The sequence below is a fragment of the Rhinoderma darwinii genome, chromosome 5 (assembly GCF_050947455.1).
Source record: "Rhinoderma darwinii isolate aRhiDar2 chromosome 5, aRhiDar2.hap1, whole genome shotgun sequence".
Taxonomy (NCBI): Eukaryota; Metazoa; Chordata; class Amphibia; order Anura; family Rhinodermatidae; genus Rhinoderma; species Rhinoderma darwinii.
In genome coordinates, this window is record NC_134691.1 from 234,595,606 (window position 1) to 234,615,249 (window position 19,644).

General features: G+C 40.9%; 1 protein-coding gene across 1 annotated transcript in view; it reads left to right on the forward strand.

Moving 5' to 3' along the window:
* Positions 1-19,644, forward strand: part of COBL (cordon-bleu WH2 repeat protein) — a 395,136-nt gene that overhangs the window by 348,089 nt on the left and 27,403 nt on the right. The window contains exon 12 of the mRNA XM_075826990.1: positions 17,310-19,420. Coding sequence (XP_075683105.1) covers positions 17,310-19,420 — 2,111 coding nt within the window. The remainder of the gene's footprint in view (positions 1-17,309; positions 19,421-19,644) is intronic.

Genomic DNA, 19,644 nt, shown 5'->3' on the forward strand with positions numbered 1-19,644 from the left:
TAATGGTATGCTAGTAAAGCTATTGTGCTCCAAGAAATATATAAATGCAAAGCACTTTTATAAAAATAAATGGATGCAGGCCAGGACATACAATAACAACCAGTACAATGTAAAACTCGTTTTTGTAAAAGGAGAATGCTGTTAACCATCCAAAATTGTGTACCATCGATATGGAGTAATGAGGTACATACCCAAATTTGTGAGTGATCCCACATGCAGGAGACGCCAGACCCGACGCGCGTTTCGGTGGATGCCTGATTTAGTACAGCTGGTAAGATTTGTCCTCATCTACCATGCACAACCTCATCTCCTCCCTAATGCTATGTCTAACACTGAGAGAAGGGGGAAGAGAGCTGACATAGCAAGGAGCAGTGTGCTATCAGATCTAAGACAGCTATGTAAAGGAGTTATACAGACTCTACAGCAGGGTTCTCAAACTCGGCCGGGTAAATGGGCCGCACATACAAAAAATGGGAAGTTGATGGGCCTGCATTAGTTTCAAATTTGATACAATACAAAATGATTGTTAATCACTTAGTTGTGTGAACTACTATAACAATACTACATTACTATACTTATACTACATTACTATAACCATACTACATTACTATAATATTACAGCTAGGTTTAAATTTACCGGAAATTTGAGAGTTTACTCCACAGGCTTATTTTAGCAATCTAGTTTTCCCGTTTACGTGTCGCTAAATGCAGTCTGGCAGCTCAGTTGGCAGCGTTTAGCAGACACAAGAACCCCCCTAGATAATGCCACAGTGCCGTCTGTAAATAATGCAACACTGCCATCTGTAGATAATGCCACACTGCCCTCTGTAGATAGTGCCACCCCCTGAAGAGAGAGCGCTACCCTCTCCCCGTAGATAGCGCCATTGAGACTCCCTCTAGCAGTGGAATCCCCAGCTTGAGCATTTGCTGGGGATTTCGCTCCTAGAGGGAACCCATGATGTCACTGTCCATTTATGGACAGTGAAATCAGGGGCTACTCCTGGAGCGGAATTCGCTGCCAGAGCGTCGGCTATGGGAATTCCGCTCCAGGACTAGCCACTGATGTCACTGTCCATATATGGACAGTGACATCAAGGGATTCCCCGGGCACAGCTCTTAAAGTAGTGCTGTGCCTGGCGAGTCCTCGGTGAGCGGGGATTTGCTTCAGCATTGGGTTCAACTGTATCTTTGTCCTGAGGACACAGTTACAGTTCACAGACGGACATACCCCTGGCCGCATGGGACAGCGGGACACAGCCCGGAATTCGGGACTGTCCCGCTTAATCCAGGACGGTTGAGCGGTATGGCAGGGGGAATGAAGTGCTATCTACAGGGGGGTGTGTGTGGGGTGATATCTACAGGGGGGGTTGCACTATCTACAGGGGGCTGTGTGGCCAATGCTCACCTACCACAAACATACTGTGCTCCTTCATGATGTCATGAAGGAGCGCCGGTGCATTCCTCCTACGGTCTGCTCTCTCCTCTACCGAGGGAGCTAGGGTGCCCCGCTGGTTGCAGATGACAGCCTTAGGGGCCGCATGTGGCCCGTGGTCGGGGTGTTTGAGACCCCTGTTCTACAGAATCGAAAGAGTAGGATATTTTTAATGAAGATTTTTTAGAAAGTTGCTTAATTTTGTATTAAGGAAGCGAATAAACAATATAAAAAAAATGTCAGTGCAAAAGTGTCAATAGTCTTTAACCTTTATTCCCGCTGCTTAACCCCTTAGATGTTCCTGTTGATAGCAACCACGACATATAAGTGGTTGACCCCATTGACACCCATGAAATGTGATCGTGGGTTGCTGATAAAGTGCTATGGCAACTGAAAGTCTGCATCTAGAAAAGCCTGTTAGGCCTTGTCAGAGGCAGGACCTAGTTGGCCTCCTTTCAGTGTAAAACCTTCAGGCATAATACAGAAATATTGCAGTGTATTGTGCCTGGAGATCGGGTATTCAAGTACCCTAAAAAGGCAAAAAAGAAAGTAAAAACAAATACAATTTCAAGTAAGTAAAAACAAAAATCATCCCTTATTGGAAAAATACTAAAAAAAAACAGAATGTCTCTCTTTTGGTCACCTCGCCTTCCAAAAAATAAATTAAAAAGTGATCAATAAGTCGCATTTAGCCCAAAATTGTACCAAAATTGTACCAATACTAACTACAGTTCACCTCGCATAAAAATCTCTGACACAGCTTCGGCAATGTAAAAATAAAAAAGTTATTGCTCTAAAAAATTAAAAGAAGGGTTTTTATAAAAGTGCGAAAACATGAAAAACAATAAAAATTTGGTATTACAGTAATCGTATCAACTGGTAGAATAAAGTTAATATGCTATATATACTGCATGGTAAAAAAAAATCCCAAAAAAACACAATGCCAGAATTGCTGTTTATTGGTCACTTCACGTTATGGAATTAAAGGTGATAAAATAAAAGCTATAAAAGTTACAAAGTTGTAGTTTTCCAAAGGCGGGGATGAAAAAATAGCCCAATGTGCAGGCCAGAAGGGAACATTCCTTTAGTTTCAAGAGGTGGTTATCAAGGCCCTAATATTTGGGAATCAGGAAGGGGAGGGCCCAAGCCCATCTGCTGCGCATTAAATTCTGAAAGACACCCAGATGTAGGACCAAAATGACTACACCTCTTGATACATGCCTTGAGGGGTGTAGTTTCCTAAATGGAGTTACTTCTGGGGGTTTCCACTGTACTGGTACCTAAAGGTCTCTGCAAATGCCACAAGGCACCAGAAAACCATTCCAGCAAAATCTGCACTCCAAAACCCAAAAGGTGTTCCTTTGTTTGTGGGCCCTGCTATGTCCCCAAACAGCAGTTTATAACCATATAGTTACATAGTTACATAGTTAGTATGGCTGAAAAAAGACACATGTCCATCAAGTTCAACCAAGGGACGGGAAAAGGGAAGGAAAAATTTCTACACATAGGAGCTAATATTTTTTTGTTCTAGGAAATTATCTAACCCTTTTTTAAAGCCATCTACTGTCCCTGCTGTGACCAGCTCCTGCGGTAGGCTATTCCATAGATTCACAGTTCTCACGGTAAAGAAGCCTTGTTGCCTCTGCAGCTTGAACCTTTTTTTCTCCAGACGGAGGGAGTGCCCCCTTGTTTTTTGAGGGGGTTTTACAAGGAACAGGATTTCACCATATTTTTTGTATGTGCCATTAATATATTTATATAAGTTAATCATGTCCCCCCTTAGTCGTCTTTTTTCAAGGCTAAATAGGTTTAATTCTTTCAATCTTTCCTCATAACTTAAATTCACCATGCCCCTAATTAGCTTCGTTGCTCTTCTTTGTATTTTTTACAACTCCAGGGCATCCTTTCTATGAACTGGAGCCCAGAACTGAACTGCATATTCTAGATGAGGCCTCACTAATGCTTTGTAAAGTGGTAATATTACATCCCTGTCCCGTGAGTCCATGCCTCTTTTAATACACGACAATATCCTGCTGGCCTTTGAAGCAGCTGATTGACACTGCATGCTGTTATTGAGTTTATGATTTACAAGTACACCCAGATCCTTCTCAACAAGTGAATCCGCCAGTGTAGCTCCCCCTAGGACATATGATGCATGCAGGTTGTTGGTACCCAGATGCATAACTTTACATTTATCTACATTAAACTTCATCTGCCAAGTGGACGCCCAAACACTTAGTTTGTTTAAATCTGCCTGCAATTCATGAACATCTTCCATAGACTGAACTATATTACATAGCTTGGTGTCATCTGCAAAAATAGAAATAGTGCTATTAATCCCATCTTCTATATCATTAATAAATAAGTTAAATAATAGTGGTCCCACCACTGAACCCTGGGGTACACCACTTATAACTGGGGACCATTCAGAGTAGGAATCATTGACCACAACCCTCTGGATACGGTCCTTGAGCCAATTCTCAATCCAATTACAAACTATATTTTCTAAACCTATAGTCCTTAATTTACCCATTAGGCGTCTATGGGGGACAGTGTCAAATGCCTTTGCAAAGTCCAAAAACACTAAATCCACAGCGGCCCCTCTGTCTAGACTTCTGCTCACCTCTTCATAAAAACAGATTAGGTTAGTTTGACAACTTCTGTCCTTAGTAAAACCGTGCTGGCTGTCACTTATAATGCTATTTATTGTCACATAATCCTGTATATAGTCCCTCAATAGCCCCTCAAACATTTTCGCACGATGGATGTTAAGCTTACTGGTCTATAATTACCCGGGGAAGACCTAGAGCCCTTTTTGAAAATAGGCACCACATTTGCGCTGCGCCTGTCCCTTGGCACTATACCAGTCACTAGAGATTCTCTGAATATTATGAAAAGGGGGACAGAAATAACTGACTAAGCTCTTTAAGAATTCTAGGGTGTAACCCATCTGGTCCCGGGGCCTTGTGCACATTTATTTTATTTAATTTAGCTTGGACCATATCTACATTCATCCAATTCAGTATATCAACTGATATATTAACAGCACTGGCACCGGCTACATCAGCTGCTCTTTCTTCTGTTGTATATACAGAGCTAAAGAACCCATTTAGTAACTCTGCCTTCTCTTGATCCCCTGTGATCAACTCCCCATTACCATTATCTAGGGGTCCTACATGTTCAGACCTTGGCTTTTTAGCATTTATATACTTGAAGAATTTTTGGGGATTTGTTTTACTATCCTTGGCCACCTGCCTTTCATTTTGTATTTTTGCTAATTTTATTACATTTTTACAGATTTTATTAAGCTCTTTATATTTTACAAAGGCTACAGCTGTACCCTCAGATTTGTATTTTTTAAATGCCCTTTTTTTGTCGTGTATTGCCCCTTTCACAGAAGGTGTAAGCCATGTGGGTTTTAATTTGAGTCGTTTATACTTGTTACCTACAGGAATAAATTTTGCACTATAATAACTCAAAGTAGATGTGAAAATCTCCCATTTATCATTTGTTCCATTATTTGACATTAGTTCTTCCCAGTCCATATCCTGTATTGCAGCCCTCATCCTGGGGAAATTGGCTTTCTTAAAATTAAATGTTTTTGCCCTCCCAGCCTGCGTTTGTTTTTTACAGTATAGGTAAAATGTAACTATATTATGATCACTGTTACCGAGGTTTTCACGAACATTGACATTCCCAACAAGATCTGCATTATTAGAAATGACCAGATCCAGAGCTTCACCTCTAGTCGGGTCTTCCACAAACTGGCCCATAAAATTTTCCTGCAACAGGTTGAGGAAATGTCTCCCCTTTGCAGTTGAAGCCGAACCATGACACCAATTAATATCCCCCATTATCACTACAGTACCCGCCAGTGCAGCCCGCTCCATCTGTTTATATAGCTGACCTTCCATCTCCTCAGTTATATTGGGGGGTCTATAGATTACACCAAAAGTAATTTTTTCAGTGTTTACCTCCCTTTCTAGTTCCACCCACAAGGTTTCAACCTCCTCACAGTATTCACCCACTATTGTCTCTTTCACACTCGCCTTCATATCATTTCTCACATACAGACATACACCACCGCCTTTCCTTTTTGTCCTGTCTTTCCGAAAAAGTGTAAAACCCTGCAGATTTACAGCCCAGTCATGTTTCAGCAACACCAACTATATCTATATTTCCTTCCAGTATCAAGGCCTCCAGCTCCCCCATTTTGCTTGCTAGACTTCTGGCATTTGTGAACATACACTTTAACTTGCCTGTCAGTTTTTCACTTTTATTATCAGAAATGTGATTTGACATTAATCGGCCCTTTTTATTTACACTGATGTTTTGTAAAGAAAGGATCTCCTTATGTTGTTGTCTAGTCCTATCCCCACATTCTGTTTCTCCCCCCACCAATATAGTCTGACCCCTCTCTAACCTGGCTACCCCTTTTTTTTCTACATTGACCTCCCTCCTCAGCCCTAGTTTAAATACTCCGCCACCCCAGCTAGAATTCTTTCCCCCAGCACAGCGGACCCCCTTCCATTTAGGTGCAAATCATCTGCAGAATACAGTTTGTACCCCAATGAAAAGTCAGCCCAGTGCTCTAGGAACCCAAATCCTTCTCCTCTACACCAAGACTTCAGCCATGCATTTAACTCCCTGAGCTCCCGCTGTCTTTCCTGTGATGCGCATGGCACAGGCAGTATTCCTGAGAATACTACTTTGGAGGTCCTTCCCTTCAGCTTGTATCCTAGTTCTTTAAAATTATTCTTAAGGCTCCTCCACCTACCATTTATTCTGTCGTTGGTACCGACATGGACCACGACAGCTGGATCATCACCAGCCCCTCCCAGCAATTTGTCCACCCGTTCCACCACATGCCGAACCCTGGCACCAGGGAGACAGCAAACCATTCGGTTGAGGTGGTCTTGGCGACAAATTATTCTATCCGTCTTCCTGATTATAGAATCCCCTACGACTATCAATTGTCTTGGCTTACCTGCATTACCATCCCACCGACTACTAGATGGGCTGTTCTCCCGGCTGTTAGAGAGATCAGTATCCACTAGGGCTGCCATTTCTGAGACTGACACCCTCGCATCATCACCCAACTTGGCAATTTTGCCTGGAATGTCAGAAACCGGATCGGCCTTCCTTTTCTTTGACCCCTTTCTACTGCCCCTAACTACATTAACCCAGCTACTTACCTGATCCTGCTCACCCATGTCTTCACCCTCCAGTTCTAACCCACTAACTGCATGCTCCGTGAGCAGCAAGCTCAGCTCAAGATTGTCTATCCTCAGTGTTGCATTCTGCTCCTCCAGATCTCTAATGCGAGCTTCCAGGTGACCAACATGCTCACATCTGCCACAGAGGTATTCACCCTGGAACTCCGGCTCCAGTCGTGCATACATATGGCAAACTGTGCACTGAAGAAAACCTTCAATCTTGCTATCCATTATCCAAGTTACAAAAAAAACAGCGAACAGGTGTTATTCAAAAAGAAAATGTAGAAGAGTACTTACTGGGGCTTTAACTCCTCTTTTCGGAACTCCGGTTTTTGGAACTCCACTTGATCTACAACCCACTTGTTTTTTCAAGCCACAGAGCAGGCTCTACAGAGTACTGAGGCCTGATTTATAGCACCTGGTACCAGCTAACCCCTCCCCCTTAGTCAGCTACTTAGGAAGGAAACTGCAAGGGAAAAATGGTTTTAAATAATGTCACTTTTGCAAACTTTGTAGCAAGCAAGCAATCAATACATATATCACATACAATGGCCCCCCACTTTATCACACACAACACAGTAAGTCAATCCGGTTTTTGGAACTCCACTTGATCTAACCACATATGGGGTATTGCCATACTCTGTATTCCTAGTGAAAGTCAAAAATTTTGAGTTAAAACTACATATTATTGGAAAAATTTCATTTTTACCTTTCACGCCCAATTCTAATAAAATCTATGAAACACCTGTCGGCTAAAAAGGCACAAAATGTAGTTTCCAAAATTAGGTATTTTTGGGCGTGTTTCTTATGTTTTGGCCTCTGCAAACCTGATATGACACCTGGATAACATCCTAATAAAAAGGAGGCCCCAGAATCGACAAAGTGCTTCTATATTTATAATTTGAGTCCTGTGTTTGAGTCAGGTAGTACACTAGAGTCACATATGGGATATTTATAAAAACTGCAGAATTAATTCATATTAAATATAAACTCAATAAATATTGAGTAACTTTTCTTTGTTAGCACCTACTGTGTTACAGAAAAAAAAATGGAGCAAAATTCTAAATCTGCAAAAAAATTCCATTTTTAAATATCTCCTCCACTTTTGCTTTAATTCCTTTAAAACACCTAAATTTCTAAATGCTGCTTTGAATACTCTGAGGTGTGCAGTTTTTACAATGGGATGATGTATAGAGGATTTCTAATATATAGGCCCCTTAAAACCACGTCAGAACTGATTTAATCCCTAAAAAAAATATATTTTGCAAATTTAAAAAATGGCTGCTAAACTTAAAAGCCTTCTAACGTCCTAAAAAAATAAAAAGATATTTAGAAAATTTCTAAGCAATAGTTAAACAAATGTTCTATTTAACATATCACTGCCTGAACTTAAATATAGTGATAGAAACTAAAATTATAATTTTTTTCGATATATATTACAATAAACAGTGTTTAGTGACTTCCACCTGTGATATCTTTGGTGGTACAAGTGGATATACTTAATCGATAATTCAGTGATACAAATGTACTATTTAGGTGTGTGAGAGCTATAATGGCAGCCATATTGGGCTCCATTGTGCGCTCCCATAAACAGATATAGCTAAATAATAATTGAATATATATATATACACTACCGTTCAAAAGTTTAGGGTCACTTAGAAATTTCCTTATTTTTGCAAGAAAAGCACAGTTTTTTTCAATGAAGATAACATTAAATTAATCAGAAATACACTCTATACATTGTTAATGTGCTAAATGACTATTCTAGCTGCAAATGTCTGTTTTTTAATGCAATATCTACATAGGTGTATAGAGGCCCATTTCCAGCAACCATTACTCCAGTGTTCTAATGGTACATTGTGTTTGCTAACTGTGTTAGAAGGCTAATGGATGATTAGAAAACACTTGAAAACCCTTGTGCAATTATGTTAGCACCGCTGTAAACAGTTTTGCTGTTTAGGGGAGCTATAAAACTGACCTTCCTTTGAGCTAGTTGAGAATCTGGAGCATTACATTTGTGGGTTCGATTAAACACTCAAAATATCTAGATAAAGTGAGCAGTCATGTGAAACTCGACAGTCTATTCTTGTTCATAGAAATGAAGGCTATTCCATGCGAGAAATAGCCAAGAAACTGAAGATTCCCTACAACGGTGTGTACTACTCCCTTCAGAGGACAGCACACACAGGCTCTAACCAGAGTAGAAAGAGAAGTGGGAGGCCCCGCTGCACAACTGAGCAACAAGACAAGTACATTAGAGTCTCTAGTTTGAAAAATAGACACCTCACAGGTCCTCAACTGGCAGCTTCATTAAATAGTACCCGCAAAACGCCAGTGTCAACGTCTACAGTGAAGATGTGACTCTGGGATGCTGGCCTTCAAGGCAGAGTGGCAAAGAAAAAGCCATATCTGAGACTGGCTGATAAAAGGAAAAGATTAATATGGGCAAAAGCACACAGACATTGGACAGAGGAAGATTGGAAAAAAGTGTTATGGACAGACGAATCGAAGTTTGAGGTGTTTAGATCACACAGAAGAACATTTGTGAGATGCAGAACAACTGAAAAGATGCTGGAAGATTGCCTGACGCCATCTGTCAAGCATGGTGGAGGTAATGTTATGGTCTGGGGTTGCTTTGGTTCTGGTAAAGTGGGAGATTTGTACAAGGTAAAAGGGATTTTGAATAAGGAAGGCTATCACTCCATTTTGCAACGCCATGCCATACCCTGTGGACAGCGCTTGTTTGGAGCCAATTTCATCCTACAACAGGACAATGACCCAAAGCACACCTCCAAATTATGCAAGAACTATTTAGGGAAGAAGCAGGCAGCTGGTATTCTATCTGTAATGGAGTGGCCAGCGCAGTCACCAGATCTCAACCCCATAGAACTGTTGTGGGAGCAGCTTGACCGTATGGTACGCAAGAAGTGCCCATCAAGCCAATCCAAATTGTGGGAGGGGCTTCTGGAAGCATGGGGTGAAATTTCTCCCGATTACCTCAGCAAATTAACAGCTAGAATGCCAAAGGTCTGCAATGCTGTAATTGCTGCAAATGGAGCATTCTTTGACGAAAGCAAAGTTTGAAGGAGAAAATTATTATTTGAAATAAAAATCATTATTTCTAACCGTGTCAATGTCTTGACTATATTTTCTAGTCATTTTGCAACTCATTTGATAAATATAAGTGTGAGTTTTCATGCAAAACACAAAATTGTCTGGGTGACCCCAAACTTTTGAACGGTAGTGTAACTTCAAGAAAAAGTCAGTGAACCCTTTGGAATTACCTAGATTTCTACATTGATTACTAATAAAATTTGGTCTGATTGTTTTCTAAATCAAAATTATAGACAAACACAATGTAACTAAACTAGCACACAATCAGCTGTACTGTTCATGTAGTTTATTGAGCACATTGAGTAAACATCCAAAGTGCAGGGAGGAAAAGTAAGACAACCCTTGAATTTAATAACATATAGATCCCAATTCAGCAGCAATCACCTCCACCAAACATTTCCTGTAACTGCAATTAACCCCTTCGCGCTCAGCGGCGTAGTAAACCGTTGCGCTAACTGTATCGTTAGCGCTCAGCGACTGACTATTACGTTGCGTGGAAAATGCATCACCATTTTCCCCCGGCGCGTGAACGAGCTGTGACAGCTGCTGTTTCCAACAGCAGGTTATCACAGCTCAATATGCCGGGACCTGCCGCGATGGTCCCGCCTCCACGATCGCCACTATTGGTCAGTTAGTGAGCAACTGTCCAATAGTGGCGATCAGTCGCTTCACTTCTTCTCCCTGACCTCACATCCGCGAGGCGTTAGCGAGGCGTTCAGAGCGGTTGTGAGAAAGAGAGAGAGAAGAGAAAGAGTGAAAAAAGTCAAATAAGAAGTTAAAAAACAACTTTTTCTGTTTACCACCTCCCCAATCCACTACCCAGTCCTGTACCCTTCCTCTTTGTGTTCCCCCCACGTTTTTGGTCAGTGATCTCCTATCACTGACCACTTCTTAGTCTTCAGGACCAATTTCTTGGTCCCTGGGGATTATTTATTTATTTTTCTTCATATAAAAAAAAATATATATAAAAAAAAAAAGAGTTAGTTTAGCCAATTTTGACAATTTAACTGGTTAGTTTAGTATTAGGGTTAGTTAGTGTCAGGGAACCGTCAAAAAGCATAGTTAGGTATAGCGTCAGGGAATTTAGAGTCCGTAATCCGTCACCGTAGTTAGATCTAGCGTTAGGGGTCCGTCACCGTAGTTAGGTTTAGCGTCAGGGAAGCTCGTAATAATCTAGATAGGTTTAGTGTCAGGTACCTGTCACCGTAGTTAGGTTTAGTGTTAGGGAAGTTCAAATAAAATCTAGTTAGGTTTAGTGTTAGGAACCCTCACCCTAGTTAGGTTTAGTGTCAGGGAAGCCCACTCGTTCTATAAAAACAATTTTTTTTGGCTGGTTTAGCAGCCTATTAGGGAAGGAATCAAACATGTCCCAACGGACATTTAGTGCCGAAGAGGCATATTCATTTCTTGCCTCCGACACAGAGTTTTATTTATCCACCTCCTCATCCAGTGATGAAGAAGAGGAACCCCCTAGGAGACGCCCCAGGACCACCACTGCAGTTGAAGCCTCCGAGCGAAATGACCCCGCCGCAGCTCAAGCCCTCGAGCGAAGTGACCCCATTTGGACCCCCACACCAAAGATTTATGAGCTCCAAATCCCAGAGTACACGGGCAGCTCTGGGATAAAATTTAACACGGCAGGGCTCAGTGAGATGGACTTTTTCAAGTTCTTCTTCACTGATGACTTTATAGAACTAATGGTCTCCCAGACTAATTTATATGCCCAACAGTATATAACAAAGAACCCCACATCATTTTATGCCCAATCCCACAGGTGGACCCCTGTAGATGCAGCAGAGTTGGGCAAGTTCTGGGGACTTCATTTGAACATGGGGCTTATGAAAAAGCCATCCATTAGAACCTACTGGAGCACGGACATCTTATACCACACCCGATGTGCCGTATGGCCATGTCCAGGATGCGTTTTGAGGCAATACTTCGCTTCTTGCATTATACGGATAATGAGCAGTGCCCACCCCGAGATGACCCCAGTTTTGACCGTTTATACAAACTGAGACCCCCTATTAGACCATTTCAGTGCCCGGTTTGCCCAAGCATATACCCCCGAGAAGTGTATTTCTATAGATGAATCCCTGGTACATTTTAAAGGGAGGCTTAAATTCCGCCAGTACCTGCCGAGTAAGAGGGCAAGGTATGGCGTGAAGTGGTATAAGCTGTGCGAGAGTGCATCAGGGTATACATATAAATTCAGGATATATGAAGGGAAGGACAGCAGTATTCAGCCCCCAGAATGCCCCCCCTTACTGGGAATTAATGCAAAAGTTGTGTGGGATTTGGTGCACCCACTGCTGGACCAGGGTTACCACCTCTACCTGGATAATTTTTATACCAGTGTCGTACCCGGGAGAACCCACATTACAGCTTATGGGGTGTAGATCTCCGGTGGCGCATGCTGGGCACACTATATCGGACACTGACATGCCATATATATATATAGAAAATTGCAAATCTCACTCTGCACCATCTGCTGCGCATTATCTTTTACACAGTACCTGTGTGTCAAAATGCTCACTACACCTCTAGATGAATGTCTTAAGGGGTGTAGTTTTTAAAATGGGGTCACTTCTCGGGGGTTTCAACTGTACTGGTACCTCAGGGGCTTCTTCATACATAACTTAGCACCAGAAAAGCTCCAGGAGGCCAAATGGTGGTCCTTTCCGTCTGAGCCCTGCCATGGGCCCAAACGGCAGTTTATCTCCACAAATGGGGTATTGCCGCACCAAGGACAAATTGGGCAACAAAATGTAGTATTTTGTTCCCTGTGAAAATAAGAAATTTTGATCAAAAATTACATCTTCTTGGAAAAAATGTCATTTTTTTTAATGTCACAGCCCAATTGAAATAGGTGCTGTGAAAAAACTGTATGGTCAAAATGCTAACAACAACCATAAATGAATTCCCTGAGGGGTGTAGTTTCCAAAATAGGGTCACTTCTGGTGGGTTTCCATTGCTTTGATACCTCTGGGGTGCTGCAAATACGACATGGCACCCGAAAACCATTCCAGCAAAATCTGGACTCCAACAAACACATAGCGCTCCTTTCCTTCTGAGCCCTCCCATGGGCCCAAAGGGCAGTTTATCACCACAAATGGGGTATTGCCGCACTAAGGACTAATTGGGCAACAAAATGGGGTATTTTGTTCCCTGTGAAAATAAGAAATTTTGATCAAAAATTACATCTTCTTGGAAAAAATTTCATTTTTTTAATGTCACAGCCCAATTGAAATAGGTGCTGTGAAAAAACTGTGCGGTCAAAACGCTAACAACAACCATAAATGAATTCCTTGAGGGGTGTAGTTTCCAAAATGGGGTCACTTCTGGTGGGTTTCCATTGCTTTGATACCTCTGGGGCTCTGCAAATGCGACATGGCACCCGAAAACCAATCCTGCAAAATCTGGACTCCAACAAACGCATAGCGCTCCTTTCCTTCTGAGCCCTCCCATGGGCCCAAACGGCAGTTTATCACCACAAATGGGGTATTGCCGCACTAAGGACAAATTGGGCAACAAAATGGGGTATTTTGTTCCCTGTGAAAATAAGAAATTTTGATCAAAAATTACATCTTATTGGAAAAAATGTAATTTTTTTAATGTCACAGCCCAATTGAAATAGGTGCTGTGAAAAAACTGTGCCGTCAAAATGCTAACAACAACCATAAATGAATTCCTTGAGGGGTGTCGTTTCCAAAATGGGGTCACTTCTGGTGGGTTTCCATTACTTTGATACCTCTGGGGCTCTGCAAATGCGACATGGCACCCGAAAACCAATCCAGCAAAATCTGGACTCCAACAAACACATAGCGCTCCTTTCCTTCTGAGCCCTCCCATGGCCCCAAACGGCAGTTTATCACCACAAATGGCGTATTGCCGCACTAAGGACAAATTGGGCAACAAAATGGGGTATTTTGTTACCTGTGAAAATAAGAAATTTTGATCAAAAATTACATCTTATTGGAAAAAATGTCAGTTTTTTAATGTCACAGCCCAATTGAAATAGGTGCTGTGAAAAAACTGTGCGGTCAAAATGCTAACAACAACCATAAATGAATTCCTTGAGGGGTGTAGTTTCCAAAATGGGGTCACTTCTGGTGGGTTTCCATTGCTTTTATACCTCAACACTTCTTCAAACCTGGCATGCTGCCTAAAATATATTCTAATAAAAAAAGAGGCTCAAAATGCACTAGGGGCTTCTTTGCTTCTAGGGCTTGTGTTTTAGTCCACTAGAGCCACATGTGGGACATTTCTAAAAACTGCAGAATCTGGACAATACATATTTAGTAATATTTCTCTGGTAAAACCTTCTGTGTTACAGAAAAAAAAATAATAAAATTGAAATTCAGCAAGAAAAATGAAATTTGCAAATTTCACCTCCACTTTGCTTTAATTCCTGTGAAACGCCTGAAGGGTTAAAAAAAACTGTCTAAATGCTGTTTTGAATACTTTGAGGGGTCTAGTTTTTAAAATGGGGTGTTTTATGGGGGTTTCTAATAAATAGGCCCCTCTAAGCCACTTCAGAACTGAACAGGTACCTTAAAAGAAAGGCTTTTGAAATTTACTTAAAAATATGAGAAATTGCTGTTTATGTTCTAAGCCTTGTAACGTCCAAGAAAAATAAAAGAATGTTCAAAAAACGATGCCAATCTAAAGTAGACATATGGGAAATGTGAACTAGTAACTATTTTGGGTGGTATAACCATCTGTTTTACAAGCAGATGCATTTAAATTTAAAAAAATGCTATTTTTTCAAAATTTTCTCTAAATTTTGCAATTTTTCACTACTAAACACTAAATATATCGACCAAATTTTACCACGAACATGAAGCCCAATGTGTCACGAGAAAACAATCTCAGAATCGCTTGGATTGGTTTAAGCATTCCGGCGTTATTACCACATAAAGTGAAATATGTCAGATTTGAAAAATGGGCTCTGAGCCTTAAGGCTAAAACAAGGCTGCGTCCGTAAGGGCTTAAATTGCAAACTTTGAGGAGGAATTTAGGACTAATCCTCCCTGCAAATTTGTTTCAGTTTACCAATATGTCTGGGATGCCTTGTGTGCACATCCCTCTTCAGGTCATTTCACAACATCTCAATAGGGTAAGGCCTAATTCAAAACAACGGGCCGTCACACGGACCTATGTAATTCAATGGGGCCGTTCACACGGCCGTTGTTTCAACGGATCGTGTGAAGGGTCCATGAGAAAATAGGACATGTCCTATTTTTTCGCTCTCTTCGCATCCTTCAATAGACTCTAGTCTATTGGGGGATGCGTGATAACGCGACCCACTGCGTACAGCACGGATGCACCTCGGACGTGAAAAACTAATATTCCAGAACACAAATCCTTATTTTCAACTATTCTTTAGTTGATTTACTTGTGTGCTTTGTGTCATTGTCCTGCTGCATCAACTAACATCTCTTCAGCTTGAGGTCATGGTCTGCTGCTGTAAAGGATCTGCCAGGCACAGCGGGGTTAACTCCCAGAACTAATCAGTCAGCACCTGAGAATACATCCCTGAGACTGACTCCTGCTTCCACCATTCAGGCTGGCAGGCTTAGGAGTGGGAGAGCCTATCGTAACCTGGCCAGACTCAGCTAGCTCCCGCCCTCGGTCTATTTAAGCCTGCACTTCCTGTCCCTCGGTGCTTGTTATTGCTTTTGTTTCTTTCCTTGTGGTTCCTGGCCCAGCTACAGCTCCTGCTATTTTTGATCCTGCTCCATACCGACCCTGGCTTACCGACTACTCTTCTGCTTTTCGTTTTGTACCTCGCACACTCCTGGCTTGACTCGGCTCGTTCACCACTCTGGTTGCTCACGGTGTTGCCGTGGGCAACGGCCCCTTTTCCTTGCTTGTGTTCCTTGTATGTTTGTCGTGTTTGTCGTGCACTTACTGAGCGCAGGGACCGCCGCCCAGTTGTACCCCGTCGCCGAGGGCGGGTCGTTGCAAGTAGGCAGGGACAGAGTGGCGGGTAGATTAGGGCTCACTTGTCCGTCTCCCTACCCCCTGCCATTACAGCTGCTCTTACATTCTCCTGTAAAATGTTTTGGAACACCTTCAAATTCATTGTTCCCTCAATGAACAGAAGGCATCCAGGCCCTGAGACAGCAAACCATGATGCTCCCTCCACTGTGCTTGTGTTCTTTCTCACCTCTTTCAGGTGTGATCTTAACAGGACACTCACTCCTAGGGAAAATAGCAATAGTTCTAAATTTTTGATTCATGTACACCCAGGTTTTAGCTATTCTTTCGTAGCCTTTTCCAGCTTCATGCATATTTATACCACATCTTCTGAGGTCTTCTGAAAGTTGTTTGTCTCGAAGGATGGTTTACACTAGCCAATCTTTCTTGACAAGAACAGATATTTCTGTAGCTAGGCTTTGTGTGCCTTTATTTAAAGAAGCACTCTGGTAATTCTGTTTTTGTCTTGTATCATGCTATCTCATCAGCGATATTCTAGAAGTGTAATTTGTTTCTTCCCAGCTCAGTTTCATCCATACATTTTGAACCCTTTCATTATGTGCAGCTGTTTCATGTGATCTCAGTCTGACTACCAAAATAGACTATGCTCTCATTTGTAGACACGAGGTCAGTCTCCCCTGTGTAAATGACTTCCTGTGAACTACAGGATTAAATCATCACCTATCAAATCCCTTCTGGCATCTCTGAGACACCTCGTCACCCCACTCAGCTCCACCCTCTATGTTCCTCTATATGTCCCCCATGCATATAGTACTGATGAAGAGATCATTCTGCCCTACCTAAGTGTGAAATAATAGTAGAGTCCTCACGATAATTAGCTGCAGAGTTATAAAACTCCCCTAACTCACAATAACTTTTTATATTATCTGACGAGTGTATTTCTATGAGATGCTGCTGCTCAATGCTCTTTCCTGCATCCTGGTTGTTAGAGATGACATGGAGAAATCTATCACTAGCAGGAGGCTGAAGCTGCGTCACATAGGAAACACTGAGTCTCTGCAGAGTGAGTCCAAACTTCTATGTCACTGAACTTTCGCTTCCTGCACTAAGAAAGGAGTCAGAGAAGAGCAAGTGCAATGTGATGAGACTCCAACCCTCTGCAAAGCCAGAAGAATCATGGGAAATGTAGGCTGCATTAGGCAAACCATATTAAAGGGGAAGAAGGAACCAAAATGTCAGACAACCCATAAATGGTTCATCAACTAAAACAGGTATACAGAAGGCATACACAAGAGACTCTACATTATTATTTAATACTAGCCTTAGGCAAAAAATATAAAAATCACTGGAGTGCATCTTTAAACAGGCTTTACAGATGTCGCCAAGATTATCTGGACTCTGATAACTTGTTGTACCATGATATTACACAACAAAAGCCATTGAAAAGTCATTGAAACTGTCAAGTTAAAGTTTCTTGACACTGTGTATTTAATGGGTTAAGAGTCAAGATAAAGATGGCCACATCTATATACCTTGACCTGTATACCTTTAAAGATATTAATATATATATTAATAAGAATATAACAATAACAATATTTACTTTACAGATATGGATGATGGAGATATTGGAGAGAGCAATCATATTGGTACTAGATCAAGTCCTGTGGGTGAAGAATCAAGTCATTATAATGTTTCCAGTGAACATAGTGCTGCTGTACCTGTGACCATTATAGATGAGGTTCCAGATATGAACAATTTAAAGTACAATCCACACAACATATCTCCAGTGAAAGAATGCAATAAAATACAACAATGTTCTGCAGTTGGCAACAGCCAGAGTATTTGTGTGCTTCCAGAAGTACAAGAAACAGAAAAGAAAAATAGTATAAGTTATCGATCTATTTCACAAGAAGGGAAATCTAAAGTTGATTATTTTAAACATGTGGAAAATCGCTATGCATCAGATATTTCTATAAATAATTACAGCATTAATACATCTCAAAAGCAAAATATTGTTAAAGAAAATCAATCATCTAATACTGTAAAGCTTGCTCCCTCCATCAATGATACAAGACCAGCAAAAAAAAGAACTGACCTAATGCCAGAACATAAAGAGAAACTAGAAATCAAAGAGAACCGTGCTTTAGATTATGTTAATAAGGCAGCAGAGTCAACTAAACCAGTACTGTGGCGACAACAAACATATGAACCAAAAGTAGGTATGACTACTTTTAAAGTTGTTCCCCCTAAACCAGATATAAAAAAATATGACAGAGAAGTTTCCCTTTCATCTAGTGCCATTAAGATAGACGATCTGGGTAATCTAATAAGCCCTCATTCTTCATTTGACAAGAAAGATGTAAAAGAAACTTTCAGTAATGAAACAGAGGGGCCTTTTGTTGAAAAGCCTCTTTTGGAAAGAGCTAAGGAGTTCTGGAGATCAAATTCTATGGAATCACAAGCTGTGGACTCCAAAGAACAAACTTTCAAAAAGTTAGTACCCGTCAAGAGTTATAAGCCAACTCAAGCACCAGAAAAAAAAGTAAATTCTACATCACTGAAGGGTACAATCCAACAGATTCCTGGTAATAAGTTAAATGATAGTGCTAATCAGATGCTGCCGACAAAATTGCCATCAAAGTCAGCACTTCCTGTGGAAAAGATGATTATAATTGAAAATACAAGCAAGGGAAGAACAGAAATAACATTTGGAAAATCTACTGTTCATAGCAAATTTAATGGAATACAGCAAACAAAACCTGCAAAAGGTCCAAGTGAAAACATGACCATTATTGAAAGCACGATTAAGGGGAAAACTGACCTGCAAATTGTAGTTAATGAAAGGCCTAATGAATCACAACAGATCAAACCAGTCAAGTTGTCAACAGCTTCACAAGAAAGAGTAATCATTATTGAGCAACCAAACAAGGAGAGAAAAGATTTGCCATTTCTGAAATCTTCCAAGCGGACATCTAGCCAATATGTTGCATCTGCTATATCCAAGTATACGGATCCTATAAATAGAAAATCCTTACAAACTTCAGAGGCCAAACGGGATACAAACCGTGATAACAGGAACAACACATCAAAAAACAATGAGAACTTTATAGTTGAGGAGCCAAAAGTAGAAGTTAAACCTAATAATAAGCAAGAAATAAGTGTCGATTTGATGAAAAATTTCAGCAACAGTAATGGTCAAGTAATAAATCGAAATCTCCAAATGGAACCGTCAACTCAAATAAACTCTGATTGTGAGCATTTTATTGCTGTTAATAAAGGAAAATCACTATCTGAACAGAATTGTTTCAATGGCTCACAAGGTCTTTTGGGAAACACAACTGTAACTAAAAACAACATAATTTCTTCTGCTCCAGCTGGATCTTCTTCTCGACCAATTTCTGGCCTGCCAGCTAATGCCTTCTTAAAAGCTGTGAGAGAAAAGTCTGTTAAAATAGAACAAACCAATTCATTTGTCCCCATAAAAGCAGCACCTGTTAGTGTAGTAACCACTGAGAAAGAAGAAAAGCATGATATTGATATTGTACCGTCTACAGTAATAGATGAACCAGACACTCATGAAGGAGGTAATTTTTTTGGACCTAAGGCAAGATTGCGACCAGTTGTACAGAAGCCAATGCAGATGGACACCTCACTCCATAGCGCCCTTATGGGCGCGATTCAGTCTGCAGGAGGTAAAGAGAAGCTTCGAAAACTGCAGGTAATAATGAAAGAATCTCTTGCACTGATTATTGCTGGAGTTATGTTTTTTGGATAATGTTTAGTAAGACATGCCGTATATCATATATATATAATTGTTGCAGAATAGATAGGAATGAGCTAGTCAATAATCCGGAAACCAGTGGTATTTTTCGAAATATCAGTTACATTTCAGATTTACCTTCGCTAAAATGTTGTGGCTTTGGTTTTCCCTTTACTGATATA